General features: G+C 50.1%; 1 protein-coding gene across 1 annotated transcript; it reads left to right on the plus strand.

Moving 5' to 3' along the window:
• The first annotated feature begins 2,290 nt into the window (after positions 1 to 2,290).
• KCNMB1 (potassium calcium-activated channel subfamily M regulatory beta subunit 1) lies at positions 2,291 to 13,705 on the plus strand. The gene is made up of 4 exons (XM_060006799.1): positions 2,291 to 2,401; positions 5,877 to 6,034; positions 8,094 to 8,265; positions 13,332 to 13,705. The coding sequence occupies exons 2-4, from the start codon at positions 5,901 to 5,903 to the stop codon at positions 13,599 to 13,601; spliced, it is 576 nt and encodes a 191-aa protein (XP_059862782.1). The 5' UTR covers positions 2,291 to 2,401; positions 5,877 to 5,900; the 3' UTR covers positions 13,602 to 13,705.
• Positions 13,706 to 18,877: the final 5,172 nt, after the last annotated feature.

Here is an 18,877-nt window from a genome sequence, read left to right on the forward strand (position 1 = left end):
GGAGGGGACAAAGATGCCCCCTCTTGGTGGAGGAATGTCGATGTCACAATGAAAGAAGAGCACATGGGATGGGATGTGTGTTGGTGTAGCCATCCTGGGAAAATGCAATCTGCCACATTATGTGTCAGGTAGCTCAGCTGGTCTCTTGTTCCTCAAAAAACACTGAGGGGTTACCTATACGTATCTCCACTCTAGAGATGGACAAACTGAAGCGCAGAGAGGCAAAGGAACCTGCCTTGGGCAGTGTATTTAACGTCTCCAAACCTCAGTGAGCCCCCTCTATAAAATAGGTAGGAAATTCTCTACCTGAATGGATTACCGTGAGCCTGCAGTGCTTATTACCTTATGAGGTTGTTGGAAGGTTGAAGTTGGGAAGTGATTTTGTGATCTCTTATCCTTTGTGCCAGTGCAAAGTACCAGTCTTCACTGCTGTAGCATCATTATTTCCTTGCCTTCCACGTACAATCATCTGTCCCACACAAACCCCACAGCCAACCAGGGACCAGGGTTTCCACCCACATACCGTGAAGAGCGAGTATGTCAAAGCCTTCTGGCAGGGGTTAGCTTTGATGCAGCAGAAGGATCGCACCCTCCTTCCCTGCCTGTTCCTATCTTCCAGGGGGGAAAGTACCTTGGGAAGAATGCTAGTGTTTGTTTATAAATTCCAAATGTATAACCCTTAATACCTCATTTAGTTGTTTAAATGTAACCCTTTAGTCATATGAAAGGCCATCTGTTGTACTGTGTGTCTCTCCCCCAGGGGAGCAGAAGGAAGGACCGGCATTTTTGCATGAGTTCATGGGCGGGAATCTTCTGGCTTCCGGGGGTGGGGGTGGGGGTGGGGGCGGTGGGCCAAGGACCTTCTTGGAAAATCATTCCTCTGGGGATGCGTTCCAGGCCCTATGTCCTTCGTTGACAATGCAGTATCTGTAAGGTCTGAGGCCTTAAGAGACCCCCTTTGCTATGATGTCTGTTATATAGACGATTTACTCTACTGTTCATAGGATTCCATTAGGAAAGGGGCAGTGGAAGGGAGCTAAGTGCTGGAGAGTATGTAGCGGCCTGAACATCGCTCTCATTTCATGGCCTGCTGGGCTGGCTGCCTCACAGCAGCCGAGGCAGGAGTGAGGGAAGGGCTAGAACACATTCAGCAGGCATGGCTGGGCTGTGCTCACCTCCCCAGGAGCTGGGGGTACTCAGGTGACCGCCAGAACCTCAGGTGGCAGGTGTCTGTATAACCGAGGCGAGCTTTTATATTTTAGAGAAACACCAGTCTCAGCAGAGCGAGCCCCGGCTCTGCAATCTAGAAGGGCCAGCTTTGAATCCGGCTCCTGCCCTTAGAGCAGGGGAACTGTGGACCAGTAACTTAAGGCCTCTGAGCCTCAGATTCAGTTTCTTCGAGTAAAGTGTGGGGCAGAGTCATGCTAACGACCGCATCATGCCTGATACTAAGGGGTGGCCCAATACATGGGGTTTGTTTTCGTCGCTGCTTTTTAATCCTTACAGGAAGCGGAGGGAAGCATGGTTTTGCCTGCAGACGCTGCTGCTTGTCTTTCCTATTGATGGGAACAAGTCTCTGCCCATGAGCCCAAAATGCACAGTTTGACAGTCTCTGGGAGGCCATAGGGCCAAGAGGGCTATTCCTGGACATGGCTGGCTGGAAGCAGCGGTCCATCTCTCACTGCTCCCAGCTTCTGCTCGGTTGGTCTTTAAAAGGTGAGTTTCTTTTCCCCTGCCCCAAATCTCCACCATCTCTAACCCTCATCACTACCCTGAACAAAGTAAGATTTAAAAATCCCAAGAGCACAGATGGGAAAATTGAGGTTCAGAGAGGTGCTGTGACCTGCGCAGGGTCACACAGCACACAAACGCCAAAGGCTAAGGGTTTTCGGTTGCTCTAGCGGGGAAATGCCAGCCCCTCAGCGGCTGACAAGCCCAACCCCTCAGAGCTTCAACTCCTCCTCCCTCCCCCATGTCAACAAAAAGAAACTCATTTTCTATTCCTGGCTTCTCTGCCAGCTCAGAGAAGGGACTGAGTGAAGAAGAAATGTCTCCAAATATACCCAGATGGTCTTTCCTGACTTCTCAGTTTTGCTGTCTGTTTTGCGAAATCTGTTTTCCACTAGACTCTGGGAACTGCAGGTGCAGGGGCCTGGGTAACAGCTGCCCTCCTCTGGGCTGGGTACCTGCTCTCCCGAGTTTGTGTCCTGGGGCTGTGTGCTCAGACTTGACCATGTTTGGGCATGGAGGCTCGTCTCAGATGGGAACCAAAGGCCACTTCCCCAGAGACGGACTGGGAGCCCAAACTTCCTGCTGGAGCTCAGGCGGCCTCTTTTGGGGTGGGGGCTGGGGGCCAGGCAGAAAAGTGTCTGCCGAAGACTCACAGGGCACCAGGGAGACTGTGAGTACCAAGTTCAAGGGCACTGGGGAAGTGGTTTCTCCAGAGACTGGGGCTGGAGGGGAGATCTTCGTGGAGGGAGGCTGGCAGTGGGAGCTCCCTCCCTCGACGGGCTGTCCATCAGGATTCTGGGCTCCAGAGGAGTTGATGTTGTGTCACTCGGGACTAGAACTGCTGGACCCATGGTCTGGTGGCCTTCGGGGGGCCAAGGGTAAGGGTGGGCGCTCCATGGCCCAGTCACTGTAGTAACTCAGTGCTCTGGCCCTCAGGTCTCAGCTCCCAGAGCAGCCAGAGGGCAGCAGCCTGGAGATCAAGACCAGTCCTGGCACTTGTCACCAGGGGAGGGGGTAGGACAGAAACAGGCCCAGCAGGAGCACTGGGGACTTCTGATCCAAACCTTCAGGGTTTTCTTTGTTAATAGTAAGAGTTAATATTTATCGAGGGCTTGCGTTGGGCCAGGCACTGTGATAAATATGATGTTCGATACATCCTTTGCTCTTTGTCAGAACTCTCGGAAGCAGGTACTATCATACTCGTTTTACAGTCACAAGGTTGCTAAGTAGCAAAGCCAGGATTTGATTCCATGTCTGATGACCTCAAAACACCCCCTGTCCCTCACTCCACCAGACCCTTAAACACTGTCCTCTATGCCCTGTCCTCTTCAGGAAAAGGAGGTCAACCCAAATACCAGGTCACACAGGACCCTCCAAAATCCTGTCTTGCTTGGCCTTTCTTCATCCTTCCTAAATCCACCCCAGACCTCTAGTGACTTTTCTAAATGGGAAGCTATATCCCCAAAGTCCAGAGATATTTAGCAATTCTCAAAACTGAGATAGTCTTCTTAGAGTCTAACTGAAATCCCTCCTTTTACAGCTGCAACCCATTTCTTCTTGTCCAGACCTCAGGGGATGTCAGCAGCTCCCAACCTTCCTCCTGTATAAAGGCTCTCACTGTGGTGGTTGTATCCTATGACCATATCCGTATCCATATCATCTCCCCCTTCTTTTATCCTGCGTGGTCTTACGAGGATTTATCGAAACTCTGAAGCCTACTCCTTCAGTGTGGGCCACAGTCTCACCAGAGCATTGCAGACAGGTGGGATCTGAACGAATGGCAGATTCCAGACTGTTCTCTGACAGGGAGCCTCCCATCTCTTTTCCTCCTGAGTTCTCAGACCCGGTAGCACAGGGTCCTGCCTTCCCCAGCCTCGGGAGTGCCCAGGGCCTGGGAGGATATAAGAAGCTGTGCAGCAGAAGGGCCAGTGCCCCTGGGGGCTGATTAGCCAGGAAGGCAGGGCAGGCCTCCCCCTTCAAGGATGCGCCGACTCTCCCAGGAAAAGATTGGTTTTGTTGTGAGCGCTCGGCCTAGGTCCTCCCTCCAAGGCAAGATTCCTTCTTGGCCCCAGAGACTTGTGTTCCACAGTCCTGGGGCTGGGACCAGGCACCAGTGACCATAGACAGTCCTGGGGAAGCAGGCCACGTGGGCTTTCAGCCCATCCTCAGGTGGCTGTGTTCCTTTACCTGCAAAAACGTGGACGGGCTTGTTAAACTGTCCCCAGGTAAACAGTGATGTGGACTGTCCCATTCCCACAAGATGCAGAGACAGAAGGACAGAAGTAATAGGACGGAAGAGAATTGAACAGAACATCTTTCTTTGTCAAGGGAACATTTTTTCCCTTGTGAGTTCGTAATGTCTGTTAGAATGTAGGGAAACCCCACTTCTCAGTGCCCCAAATGTGGAAGGAAAAGTCATCATTGGGTGAGGGAGTCAATCATCTTGGAGGGAGTGACAGGGCTGTAACCTTGGTATCTGACGCTGGAATCTCCTCTTTAGGACACTAGGGGAGGGGGAACAGCTGGAGTGGGGAGGAAAGGGGGTCAAGCATCTCTGATTGGACACTTGAAACAGTCCAATAGTTAGGAGAGAAGCCTGAGTAGAAAATGAAGCACTTCGCTGAAAATTCCTTTGGACTAATAATACCTATCTCCTGGATACTCACTAATTCATAAAAATATTAGGTTTATTACTTTAGGGACCTGGTGGGGAAAATAAATTCCTTCCTGATATCTGGCTAAAATTTCCCCCACAACAGGGATTACAGAGAAAGGCCCCACGGCCCCTGCATCCTTGGTAGAACTGCTACCTTCAACAACAGACGAAACACCAGCAAAGGAATTTACCACAGGCTGTGAGGCAATGCACAGAGGGATGGGAAATCCATACAAGGACAGAAGCCAGGCACCTCTGGCTCCAGGCGGCACACGGGTGGCAAGAGTGACACTGCTGGAGGGTGTTCAGTGCGCCCAGCAGGGGAGGGAGGGGCCCTGCTTGCCCTGAGGAGAAGCAGATTCCCAGAAGAAAAACGAGGGGCTTCTGGCCCAAGAAAGGGGAAGGGAGGAAGATGCCTGTCACTCCCGTGCAATCTGCTTTGGCCCAGGGTGGCTCAAGTCCCCGTATAAGAGAGCAGTTGCTGAGGCCACATAATGCCTCCTGCCCTTGCTTGGAGCAAGGAGGAGGCTCTTACAGGATCCCAGTAGTGGAGACACCTCCTGCCACCCCAATGCCTGTGGCTGCCCTCTGGGGGCCCTGCTACCCCTTCTCTGCGTGCTGCCCACGCCCAGCCGGCCCTGCTGTGGGACTGTTTTGGTAGAACTGTGAAATGCTCCAAGCTGTTCTGAGACAAGTATCCTAGGAGAAAGAGCACAGATGGTCCACTTCTGCAGGGAGGATATTAGTTTATCTCCAGTATTAGCTTCCTATCAGTGCTGTAACAAAGTACCACAAACTTGGTGGCCCCAAACAACAGAAATTTACTTACACACAGTTCCGGAAGCCAGAAGTTTAAGATCAGCAAAATGTTGGCCAGGCTAAGTCAAGGTGTCATCGGGGCTGTACTTCCTTCAGAGACTGTAGGGGACAATACGTAATTCCTTGCCTCTTCCAGCTTCTGGTGGCTGCCCGCACTCCCTGGCACGTGGCCACATCACTCCAATCTCAGCCGCCCTGGTCATAGCGCCCTCTCCTCTTTTGTGTCTAATCTCCCTCCACCTCCTTCCTATAAGGATTCTTGCAATTACATTTAGGTCTACATGGATAGTCTAGGATAATCTCCCCATCTCAAGATCCTTCATTTAAAATCTTTGCCATGTAAAGTAACGGTCACAGATCCTGGGGCTGAGAACATGTGTACCTTGGGGGCCACTACTGAGCCTGTCACACACTATGTGACCTTGGGCCAGTCACTTTACCTCTCTGAGCCACAGGTCCTTCATCTGTAGAATGGGGATGATAGTACTTGCCTCTCAGAGCTGGGGGGAGGCTTACATGGGGTCCAAAGAACCTTCTGAGGTTGCCAAGCTCCATATAAAAGTAAAGATGATGTTGATATTTGAGCACCTTCTTCTCTCACCTGTCCTCCCTTCTGTGGTTTACCTATCACCTGTGCTGATCTCACATCTGTTTGCCTCTGTGGTCCTAGAAATGACTGCTGTCCCTTGTGGACATGGGGAAGAAGCTGGTGATGGCTCAGAAGCGGGGAGAGACCCGAGCCCTTTGCCTGGGTGTGGCCATGGTGCTGTGCGCTGTCATCACCTACTACATCCTTGGCACGACCATGCTGCCCCTCTACCAGAAAAGGTACGGAACCCTCCCAGCCTGGCCCCATCCTCCGGCCTCTCCCCTAAGATCTGGTCTGCAAGGAACCCCAGGCTTCTTCTTACCCTTCCCCTTGACCTTCACACCAGGCAGGAAGGTCTGGACAATCCTCATTCTTAGGGTCAAGGGTTCAAGTGCAGGGAGGGTAGGCCGAACTGGGCCCTGCACGTCTGGAATTCTGGAACTTGGACGTAAAAGATGCAGGAGGCCCTTCTCGCAAGAAACAGCCAAGGAGGCCAACACCTCTTCCCTGGTGGTCCAATGGTTAAAGTCTGCCTTCCAATACAGGGGACGTGGGTTTGATCCCTGGTTGGGGAACTGAGATCCCACATACGGCAGGGCAACTAAGCCCGCACGCCGCAACTACTGAGCCCACATGCCTCAACTGGCGAGCCTGCGTGCCGCAAACTACAGAGCCCATGCGCCCTGGAGCCTGCATGCCACAACTAGAGAAAAGCCCACGCACCACAACTAGAGGGAATGCCATGTGTCTCAACTAGAGAGAAGCCCGCATGCCACAACTATGACCTGACGCAGCCAAAAATAAAAATAAAAAAATAAAAAGAAAGAAAGAAACAGCCAAGGATCAGAGCAAATGCCCCAGTGTGAGTCTGATCCCAGAAGGAATCAGAGAGTCACAGAATTTTGTAGCTCATCTGCATTTTGGTTCTCTTTCACAAACCTCTGAGTCAAGTGGGCATCTATCTTCCTGTTGAATATCTCAAGTGATGGGGAGCTCACTACCTCAACTGTATACACCATTTCATTTGGGGGCCTTTCTGATAAGTAGGGAGTGTCTACACTGAGCCAAAAACTGTTCCCCTGGAGCTCTGCTCTGGAATCTCAGAGAATGTCCCATGCCTTTGCTGCCTGACATGTCAACCACTTGAGCTTTTAAAGGAAAGACTGTGAAGTCCCTGATCCATGTTCTAATGGGAACAAATATGCTCCGTTCTCTCAGCCTGATCTTAGGATAAGTCTCAGACCCTTGCCTCTGGCCGCATTCCAGCGGCTGACAGCCCCCTCGGTCTGGCAATGTGTCTCCTGCCTGGTAAATGGGAAATGAGTCACAATTGATTCACTGGTGTGTTGATGAGCCTGTTATGCTCTTCCGGGCCTGCTCCTGCCCCACTTTTTACAGCCCTGGAGCCATTCCAGGCTGGAATCTTACCGAGTAAGGCACCGCTCAGAGCAGCCATGTGCCTCCAACACGTTTTCTCCGGGTTGAGCACCATCCCCGTCATCTTCCCCTCTCGGGAAACAAATCAAGCCCCTCCTTCATCTACTCTTTTTAAAGAAAAGGGCACAGATTCTGAAGCCATCCATACCTGGCTTCAGGTGCTGTGTGGCCTTGGAAGAATCACTCGACCTTTCTGAACTTCTCTGCCACCCTCTTCAAGACGAAGATGGATGTGGCTAAGGTGTCTGAGGTTGGGCTGCCCATCAGAATCACGGAGAGGAGTTTTAAAAACACACCAGGGGGCTTCCCTGGTGGCACAGTGGTTGGGAGTCCGCCTGCCGATGCGGGGGACGCGGGGTCGTGCCCCGGTCCGGGAGGATCCCACATGCTGCGGAGCGGCTGGGCCCGTGAACCACGGCCGGTGAGCCTGAGCGTCCGGAGCCTGTGCTCCGTAACGGGAGAGGCCACAACAGTGAGAGGCCCGCATACCGCAAAAAAACCCAAAACAAACAAACAAACAAACAAAAACACACCAGGGCCTGGAGCCCACCTACCTTAGAAATTCTGATTCACTTGTTCTGGGGTGTGGTTTGGCCACGACAATCTTTACAAGCTCCCCAGGGTATTGGGTGAGCAGCCAGGGCTGGAACCACTTATGCAGATATTGTCCAAAAGGCCCCAAAGCGTTGATATTTAGATTCTACGATTCCTCCCCTGGGCCCAGGGACTCTGGGGTCACGCTCCTTTAGTGCCAGATGCTGGGGGTCTGGGCCCTGGGTCTCTCTAAAGGGGTTCACACTGGGCAGTCTGTGCCATCCAGGTTCTGAGATGTGTGTGTGTGTGTGTGCATCGTCTCCCCAGCGTGTGGACCCAGGAATCCATGTGTCACCTGATTGAGACCAACATCAGGGACCAGGAGCAACTGGAGGGCAAGAAAGTGCCCCAGTACCCGTGCCTGTGGGTCAACGTGTCATCCGTGGGCCGGTGGGCCGTGCTGTACCACACGGAGGACACTCGGGACCGGAACCAGCAGGTACTGACGGGGGGGGGCGAGGTACATATCCCCTTACCCCGGCAGGCGTGTGCGCCCGTCCCTAGCTGGTTCCCTATCCCCGCTCCGGAGAGCGGAGGCCGGGAAAGATAAACCCACTTGACCAGGGGCCACAGCTGGTATGAGGTCCAGACAGCCTTAGCTCTTCTGCAGTGGAGTCAGACAGACCTGCCGCCAACCAGCTGTGTGGTGGGAGCAGCCAGCGCGGCCCCCCTAAGCCTCAGTTTCTACATCTCTTGAAGCGCTGTTATGAAGTCAGGGACTGTTTATGATGTACCAAGCTCAATGCTGGGTGGATAGCAGGCATGACAAAGAAGCTGTTAATGGTCTTGCTTCATCCTGTAAAGTGAGTCACATGAGAGGCCGGACCCAGAGCTGACCCCACAGAGAGGAACCCCTGTGACTCCCCCCTGCAACTCTAGGAAACCAGAGGCCCAGGTTTGGAGCAACCTTTGGAGGCCAACACTTGGGAGATGTACCCATCACTGCCTCTCAACAGCCCCCCACCCCAAATCCACCATTGTAGCCCTTTCTATAGGAAACGCAAGTTGGCCCATTTTCATTCACTCATTCCCTTGCTCTTTCATTCAGACATCGCTGAGCACTTCCTGTGTTAGGGGCTTTGGGTTCAAGAGGAGAGAGCTCATATGTGAAATAACACCTAGTAGAGAGGGATCAGTGCCATAGGGAGAAACCAAAAAAATTATGGGCATTAAAGGAGGAAGTGACATTTCCTAACACATTGAGGTGAGGGTATCAGAAAGGCATTTGGGTTAAAAATCAGGCAGGTACAGGTTACACAGAAATACGGGGCGGGGGACATACACATCAAGGGGAGGCAGAGAACAGGCATGAGGAGGGAAGGCCGGGTAAGAGAGAGATTCCAACACCGGCACAGACAATGCCACAGGATGGGGTGTAGCGGGAAAATGTTTCAGAGGTAGCCTAGGGTCTGTTCTCAGAAGCCCCCCACACTACCAAAGTGGACAATTAAACTGGGGTGGGTTTTTTTGTAGTTTTTTCTTTGTTTTTTGAGAGAAGAAGAACTTTAATGAAGAATGCTACATGTTATAGAAGGTAATTAGCCCCCATATTAAAAGAATATTACAGAAAACACTTTCCTGAATTTTTTTTTTTTTTCTAAAAGGACAGTCTTCAAGGGTGTCTGAGAGTGATAGCAAACACAACACAGTAGGAGAGAAGGAGGGGAGGTGGAATTCCAGCATTCCCTGACCCAGCACAGTTAGGGAAGCACGTGAAGGAACCATTTTACAGAGAATGGGATTAGGCATTCATATTCAATCAGGATTTTTTTTTTTTTTTTTTTGAGCTTTAACAGTTCAGCATAAGGAAGGAAACTGGGAAGGAAAGATGGAGGAAGGGTTAAGCTTATCCACTATTGCCATTTTACAGAAAAACACACTGGTTCAACCATATGAGATGCGCAGGTTAGTCTTCCCCGTGTAGCCCTGCAAATACATAGAGCAAATGCCAAGGCGGCCATCTGCGCTCGGGGTTAACGTACTGGGTACACAGTTTGAAAGAGACTCTGATTCCACCAGGGCTGGTCTCTCATCAACCTGGGCTGCGAACACATGAAGTTCCTTTGCATTTGCATCAAAAGGCCAGAGCTTTGCCTGGAAAAACCTCAGACCAAATAATGCTCGTGGTGCTGGCTGTAACAGGGAGTAAAGTCATTTGCAACTCCTAATAGACTCCACCATTTCCTGGGGGAAGGTTCTACTGATTACCAGGGATTTAAATTCAAGCAAACCGTAAAGAAGGGAAAGACTAATGATATTCTGGCGCTGTATAAGCTGTGTGCCTGACTTCCCTGCCAAGGACTACCAAACTGCGGAATTAAAATGTGATCAGGGAAGCTGGGGTTCCTCACCTCTGTCTGTGGGTTAGATCCATCTGGGGGACTTAGAACCAGGGTCCCACACCAGACCCACGGATGTAGACTCTCTGGGCTCTTCAGGTGATTCCAAGATTCCTTGGGAATTACTGCTGTGAGCAGCTGGGAGTCTTTAAAGGATTTGGGGTCCTGGCAGCATGATCAGAGTGATGTGGAGGGCTGTGGGGTTCAGTTACTGGCGAGGGAGGTGAGGGCCACAGCAAACACCTGGGACAGCTCGGGCAGGGATGGATGCAGACAGAATTTAGCAGCTGATGGGATGGGAAGGGGAAGGGTGCCGGAGGGACAGTGGGATCATTGATAGTGCTAGGGGGTCATGGAGACGTGGGTCCGGGCAGTGCAAGGCGGCCTGACTTGTTCTGTCATCACTAGCATGACTCGGCCATGCCAGATGGAGCTAGAGCCTCCAAACCTACCTGAATCAGCTCCTCCCATGACCCCTGCCTTTTCTTTGGCATCCAGGGTCCCCTGATTTATTCAAGGATCAAGAAGCACATTTTCAAAGACAAGCAGAAGTGATCACTGGTGCAACGGGGGCTGGGAACAGGCTGGTTTGCAGGCTGCCACCCCGGTCCTGAGGCTGCCAGAGGAGCGAAAGGCCAGATCTTCTCCCTAATGGGCTGTCAGCAGCCTCTCAGACATGCCTCTGTCTGGCCTTGGAAGGACAGCACTGGCAGCTGCTGGATATTCTATCTGTTATCCCATAGCATCCAGGCACCACCAGGAGTGTGCCAATGGCAGGTTGCCACTCTGGCGTGACAGCGGAAGTGGCCTTCACGGTTTTGCCAAACAGCTGTGTTGGTGCACCAGCTGTTCCTCCCACCTTTGTTCAGCTCCTTGCCGTGCAAGGAGCCAGTGTTCCAGGCCAGCTGGGTGTCTTCTGGAATCACATGTGAAAGGCCTGGCAAGGCTGTCTCCCCCAAGCCCTACTATGAGGAAGGGTGTTGCCAGCCCACTCTTGGATTCTTCCATGAGACTTAGCCTGGGGGGATTCTAAGCCCCTTCCCACGGTCTATGCTGAGAACAGTGACACTGCAGGACTTGGGGGAGAGGCTAGATCATTTAAGGTCCTTTAGACAACTCATGGTTAGCTGGACCCAGGGCAGGGGAGAGAGGATGCAAGTGGGCCCCAGGCCTCTGAGGTTGGCTCTGCAGAGTAAACTCCTGTCCAGTATCTAGAGAACATTAAGGATCTAGAGTAATCCCAAACTGGCAAAGAATACAGTGGGACCCCAGGATGGGCACAAGTTCCCACTTCAGAGCTTGTCCATAGGCCCCTCCTTAAGGGAAAGAAGGAGTATTGTTTCAATTTCATAGTTAAGTCACAATATTATCATTAACAGCATCTTCCATTTATTGAGCACGTAATATGTCCTGGGCTCTGCGCTAAGCGCTTAACGTGCACCATCTTGGTGAACCGCCATGACAATTCTGCTAGGCAGGCACCCTCACAAACCCAATCTACAAGGCTCAGCGAGGTTGAGACATTTGCCAAGGTCACACAACTTGGAACTTGTAGTTGAGCTCAGGCCTGTCTGGTTCCATCGCCACACCTTTGCTCAGTGGGCTAGGTTACCCAAGGTCACAGTCAGAGACTTTGGGGAGATAGGACTAGGCCCTCTGAGCTCATGATTCTGGATCCACCTGCTACTGGGACCCTATCGTACCCAAGAAATCTGAATGCCAGATTCCTCAGGAGCCAGCTTCTCCCCAGCCTCGGCTGCTCCCTGACTGGCTGGGGACGTGAATCTGCCTCTGGATGCAGCTCTCCCACTTCCCAGGCTGTCAGAGCTGTGATGCAACCATTCTCTGTACTGCTGGACTGAACGCTGTCAGGGCAGGCAGCTTTGGGGCAGGACCTCATTTAAATACAGGGAGCAACCCAGGCCCGGGGAGAAGCTGGCGCAACACTGTCACTCGTTTTGATCTGGGACGTGATTGGACGAGGACAGTGGTCCTCGAACTTTAGTGCATGGAGGAATCACCCGAATGCTGAGCCCACCCTCAGCCGTTCAGAGTGAGGAGGGAGCCTGTGCTTATGACCAGCCTTCCAGGTAGTCTGCTGCGGAGCCCGTGCGGGGGACCACCCTCGCAGAACATCTGCCGGAGGCTCTCGTAAGCAACATGCAGACCTCCTAGCACGGAAGAGGGATAAAACCAGGGTCTACACTTTGTGCCTTCTCTGCGGAGCTTTCCATCTGGACCTCATTTGCCCAGGCCGGAAGCTTCCTAATCACAAGGATCAGTGTCAGAATTAAACGTGTCCCAGGCTCTGCCTGCACAAATCTCTTTTAAATGCATTCTCTCTTTCCTTTGAATCTCGGTGTCAGATATCAGCTGGCCAACATCTTTTGCTCGGCTCACGCAGGGTTAGACCTCAAAGGGTTTTCGATTCAAATTTTCGCCAATATTTTAAAATTGTGAGAGTCCACATTAAAATCTGGTTTTCTGGCTTCTCTACAAATATTGGAGGTCTGGCTACAGTAGGTCTTCTGGATGGCATGGCATCAGTTGTCCAGATGGAGTGATGCCTGCCAGTCTAGACGCAGCTGGCTCTCTCCATCTCACCAGGACCACCCATCCCCTGACACCAAGTGTCAGCTGGCACCTGTCATCCTATTCCCTCACCTACTTCACCCGTGGACGTTACCTGCCTGCGCTTTGTAGGCAATTGAGCGTCTGACTTCTGCCCTGAATCGAAATATAGAGCCCACTCAGCCTGTGTCCCCCATTGGTCTCCTTAGACAGATAAGTTTGAAGTTCTTTAATAAACTCCTTTGAAAAAGGTATTGCTATTAACCCATTTAAGTGATGAAGACATCAAGGCTCAGAATGGTAAGCAATTTGCCTAAGGTTCTGAAGCCAATGGGAGCAGAGCCAGGGTTCCAGCTGGGGCCCCTATCTCCAGGTGTGCAGCGTGTACCCTGAGCAGCTCCGAGGCCACCACCCTCCCAGATGACACTGTGTACACACCTTCTAGAAGCACGCAATGTGCAGCCTGCCAAGCTTTGGACAGTCTTAACTCCCACCCAGGGGCCTGACTCCAAAGCTGACGCTTTTCTTTATTCCATGCCAGGCCCTAAGAAAGAGGGATTTCCAATCCCATGGGTGCTCTCGCTTCTCCCTACAGTGCTCCTACATCCCAGGCAGCCTGGACAACTACCAGATGGCCCGGGCCGATGTGGAGAAGGTTAGAGCCAAACTCCACGAGCGCCGGGTTTTCGACTGCTTCTCCACGACTCGGGAGAATGAGACGAGTGTCCTGTATCAGCGCCTCTACGGTCCCCAGACCCTCCTCTTCTCCCTCTTCTGGCCCACCTTCCTGCTGACCGGTGGCCTCCTCGTTATCGCCATGGTGAAGATCAACCAGTCCCTCTCCATCCTGGCAGCCCAGAAGTAGCCCCATCCACACCACATCACTGCTCGGGCCACCAGGGGCTGGATGCGTCCCCAGGCTGTTCCTCACTTGTGTCCCCATGCCTCCTCCCCCTGCCTTCCCACTCTCCCCGCTCCAATACATTCTGTCTTCTGCTGCCTGGATGGTCTTTGGGAAATCTCTTTGTTAAGTCATTTCCTGCTCAAGAATGTTACAGTGGCTTCCCCGGACCCAGGAGAATGCAAGGCCAACCAGTGATAGGTCTCCTTTCCCTGTCCCCGCTCAACTGACTCAAACTTCTTTCCTGCTGTGCCACTGTCCACTGCACCGAGGACAGTGATTCTGTGCCTGTGTCCTGGCAGTTGGATCAAAGACCTGCTGGTCCCACCCAGGAAGCCATCCCTGGGAAACCTCTGTTCCTTCTTTGAATTCCACTCTGAAAACAACAGCAGCCCTCATGGGCAGAGCACACTTAGAACATCGTTTGTTTTCGGGATTCTCAGAGCTATATACATTTTTATACCAATATTATCAGATATAGGTACAAACTTCTGGTCTTAAAGCCATGGGGATATAACGTATAGCGTGGTGACCATAGTTACTAATACTTTATTGTATATTTGAAAGTTGCTGAGAGAGTAGATCTTAAAAGCTCTCATCACAGGAGAAAAAATTATCACTGTGGGGAGATGGATATTAGCTAGGTGTGGTGATGATTCTGCAATACATGCTACAGATATCGAATCATTACGTTACACACTTGAAGACTAATATAACCTTGTATATCAATTATACCTCAACTTAAAAAAACCAAATATATAAAAAATAACAAGAGGCTATAAGGAAATAATACTAAAATACATCAAAGTAGTAACAGTGGGATGGTGGTTAACTGTAACTTTCTTCCCTCTTTTTTTTTTCTTCCCTCTTTTTATTTTTCTTAATTTTTTATTTAATTTTATTTATTTATTTATTTTTTGTGGTACACGGGCCTCTCATTGTTGTGGCCTCTCCCGTTGCGGAGCACAGGCTCCAGACGTGCAGGCCCAGCGGCCATGGCTCACGGGCTCAGCCGCTCCACGGCACGTGGGATCTTCCTGGACCAGGGCACGAACCCGTGTCCCCTGCATCGGCAGGTGGACTCTCAACCACTGCGCCACCGGGGAAGCCCTCCTCTTTTTATTTTTGATACTTTTCTAAATTTTCAACACTAAGAAGGTTTGGTTTCATTGTGTTTGTTTTTAATCAGAAAAGTAACAGTAGATATTACTTTAGAAGGAAGTTTGAAAGGGTGAGCTCCCCATCACCAAGCAGATGCAAGTGGCCTGGGGAAGGGGTTCAGCTCCCATCAGAGACAGGTTTTTGAGAACACACAAGTTTAAGAACGCTGTATGGAGGGAAGGTAACCACCGAGATGGGGAATTATGATTTACAATGCAGATAAATACAAGACGCTGGCCCTGCAGGGGAAGTCCATCTCAGTCTTAGAAAGGGGATAATTGGGGGAAGCTGTCATCTCTACCATTACCACTCCAAACACTTGGCCTAGAGCAGTCATTCTCAAACTGTGGTCCCCGGACCAGCAATATTGGCATTCTATGGAGGCGTGTGAGAAATGCACATTCTCAGGCCCTCAGCCCAGCCCTACTGAACCAGAAACCCCAAGGCGGTGTGGTGGGGAGTGGTTTCGTGGGGTCCCGAGGAGATGGACAGCAACTTTGTGTTTTAACAGTGGCTGCAGGGGACCTGTGCTGGAGCATGAGAACCACTGGTGTACAGAACCAGGGTCCTGTCACTGGGCTTTTTGGAATGAATCAATGACTTTTTGTCAGCTCCAGTCCTGAGCTGGACATGAAGTTAGGCTGGTGTCCCTGAAGCTCCTCCCGGAGCTGTGATTCCAGGTGCAGACCCTGGGGGTGAATCCTATCTCCACTTCCGCCAGACTGCACCCCCCTGATTCTCACTTGTTTCATCTATAAAAGAGAGACTCCCCATTTTGGGTAGTTGGGAGGGCTAATGAAGGTTTGACACATAGTAGGTGGTCAAAATGGAAGCTGTTGTTATAACAGTAACAAGTAATGAATACTCAGAAACTTCCAGAAGAAATTATACCAACAATAATGTTAACTAGCATTTATTGGTGCTTATTTATTCCATGCCAGACACAGTGCTAAGCAGTGTGTCTTGTAAAAATTCAGTGAGGCACTACTGAACCCAGCTCACAGATAAGGAGAAGCAAAATAAGACAGTGGTTTATATATGTGGACTTGTGATGCCTACGGCCTGGCTTCAAATACCCAAACCTGTTATTCTCTAGCTGGGTGACTTTGGGCAAATAACTTCTCTGTGCCTCAATTTCCTCACTTGCAAAATAGGAACTAATAATAATATTTCCCTTTTGAGGGTTGTTGGTATTAAATGAGTTATTGTATAATGTTCCTAGAATAACGACTGACACATGCTAAGTGCTATATAAGATATTATGAGAAACTGAGGCTCTAAGAGATCATTGGCCAAGGTCAACCATATAGCAAGTGAGGAACTGGGAATCAAGCCTTGGACTGGGTGATTCCAGAGCCTGACCTGTCAACCACAATATTTGAGCTGATTCAGCTGAAGGGCTGAGGGAACCATCCATCCAAAGACCCGGGGGCCAGGTAAGGAAGAGTTTTGCATCCTGGGAACCCCATGGTGTCCTCATGTAAGTCAGAGATCTGAGGGAGCACCTGGAATCTGCACCAACTTCTGTCACTTGCAGCCAGGGATCCCTGATGCAGCTTCACATCCTCCAGTTTCTTACTGAAGACAATCCTTCCAAGGGGAGGTAGCACACTATTCCCTGGAGTTTCTTCCTTCTGAGGTCAGGGACTTCTCAAGGGCCTTGTGAGTCTAGAAAGTCCCAGTTGTGATACTGTCCTCTAGTTCTTTGGGGGAAATTAGGTAAAGGGTACATGGGACCTGTCTGTGTTACTTCTTACAACTGCATGGGAATCTACAAGAAGAAAAAAGTCCCCATCGTGAGTCTCATTTACAGGGCTTCCTTTGCATATGCTTTCCATGCACCTGCATTTGGGGCTGAAATACAGAGAAGCTCAGATTATCCAAACCGCCCCTGCAGGGGAAAAGGCCATGACTTTCTAGCAAAAAGTACCTGGGGATGCCCAGCCCCACTGATCCATGCATTATTAACAATGATCTTCATTTGCTTGAGACAATGCCGTCCTCCTGTCAACGAATTTGGCCCACTTCTATCAAATCCCATACCTGCCTGTTGCTCACAGAACTTCATGGTCAAGACAAGAGTGACATAATGGGCATTTAAGCATGATGGAGTTAGACACGGAGGAAAATGGTTTTGGAATAATGGCTGCCTGGGAGCAGAGAGCCCTCATCAGTTCTTAAAAAAATCACTCTGCTAATGAAGTCTAGTGCTTCCACTGGTTTTGCTTTTTCTCTCCTGAGCCAGTGACTCACACCTGAAGAGGTGCACCTGGATCACTCCCTGCAACCCCCCCAACTCAGATCGCCTGGTGGAGGTCAGCGGCAAGGAGAGGAGGAGGGGCAGAGAGTGCCCGTCTTCAAGGAGCTGATCATCTTCTTGACACTCCGTCTCCCTCCTCCCCTACCATTATCAAGGGCTTCCTTCTCCACAGCGAAGAACGTAATTTATGCAAATTCAAAATAATGCAATGTAAGAATATTAGTAAAATCTCAATTTTTGTGACTTCCTGAAATGATGCCAGCCTCCCCGACCGCCATCAACAATTCATCTAAAATTCCTCCTTATTTCAAAACTCCTCGGGTGTGTGGATTGTAGACTGCATTCGCTCTATTACTAATTGACAGTACAGGCTGGTGCATAAGAATAGCCAATGTCTTTTGCGTTTGGGGGAATTTGAATTATATGTAATATTTGCAAAGATACTGTTTGAACAAAGTGCAGCTGTCTTATACCTCACCAGCCACTGCCCTTTCACACGTAGGGAAAAGAGTAAGACCAAAGGAAAATCAGGAAGACACGAAGAAATTCACTAGAGACTAGGGTAGTGGTTCTCAAAGCAGAGGACTGCAAGGTGAAAACTCTTTTTATAATACTATTTAGATACTATTTGCTTTTTTTGCTCTCATTCTCTCACCAGTGGAATTTTTCAGAGCTTATGCGGCATATGTGATATCACAAAAGACTGAATGCAGACATGAGAATCCGGCAGTCTTCTACTGAACCAGACATTAAAGAGATTTGCAAAAAGGGAAAACAGTGCTACTTTTCTTAATAATGTTTTTGAAAATATAATTATTTCTCATAAAAATATGGTCTTTTTGTTAACATGTAATGGGTATATCATTGTTATTTTAAAATAAATTCATTTAAATGAAACCTTCTGAGTTTTCATTTCTAAATGGTAAACATTAGTTAATATAACCCATATAAACCAAATCTCTTTGGAGTCCCAACATATTTTAAGATTGGAGAAGGATTCTGAGACCACATAGTTTCAGAACTGCTGGCCTGGTGAGTCCAGAGACAGACAGGGTCCCCCTGCTCTTCCCAGCCATGCCCTGTGCACATCCAAAACCCTCCTCTAAGTTTCATCAGATTCCCACTGAGGGCCAGGAGGAGAGCGTCCATTTTCCCCATCTCTCCTGGTTCCGGGTTGTCTCTTCTACAGGTGGGTCAGTTTATGGACTACCTTCCTCTCCACAGGTGCTTTCCTGGAACTTCGTCATGTCAATTCAAATACAGAATTCAGCACCTTCCTAGATTTCCACAGCTCTCCCTTCCCACTCATATCATGCCTGTGCTCATCAGTCAACTTCCTTAAATGCTAAGGAGGTCGGGGAAGAGATGTCTATAAATGCAAAGCAATCGACTCCAACTGAATGTTGGACCGAGGTGGTGATTCATCCCAAAGCTTGCACCTTCTGCCTCCATTAGAGAGACTTCAATCTCCCATAATCTCCCGCATCTCACACCAACCTCCCTCGATATACATAAAAGAAAGACAGGGGTTTACTTAGCATCTGCAGCTTTGAGACCCATCTTCTCTCTCCACTCCCAGTGAGACTGTTGCCCTGAGCCCTCGTCTGTCACTTCTGCAGCCTCCACTTTTCGACACGCCTTTGATTTCTTATATTCAAATGAAAACTCATCTTCTCTGAGGGTCAGTAGTTCTTTAAAGATCACCTAGTGCTTCTTCACTTTCTGATCTGGTGCTTGAACCCTCCCTATAACATTCCCCTTTAGCAACAACCTACGTCAACATCTCTTTTGACAAATAACTCACTGTACTGGGAGGTAG

This window comes from Delphinus delphis, chromosome 3 (assembly GCF_949987515.2).
Source record: "Delphinus delphis chromosome 3, mDelDel1.2, whole genome shotgun sequence".
NCBI lineage: Eukaryota > Metazoa > Chordata > Mammalia > Artiodactyla > Delphinidae > Delphinus > Delphinus delphis.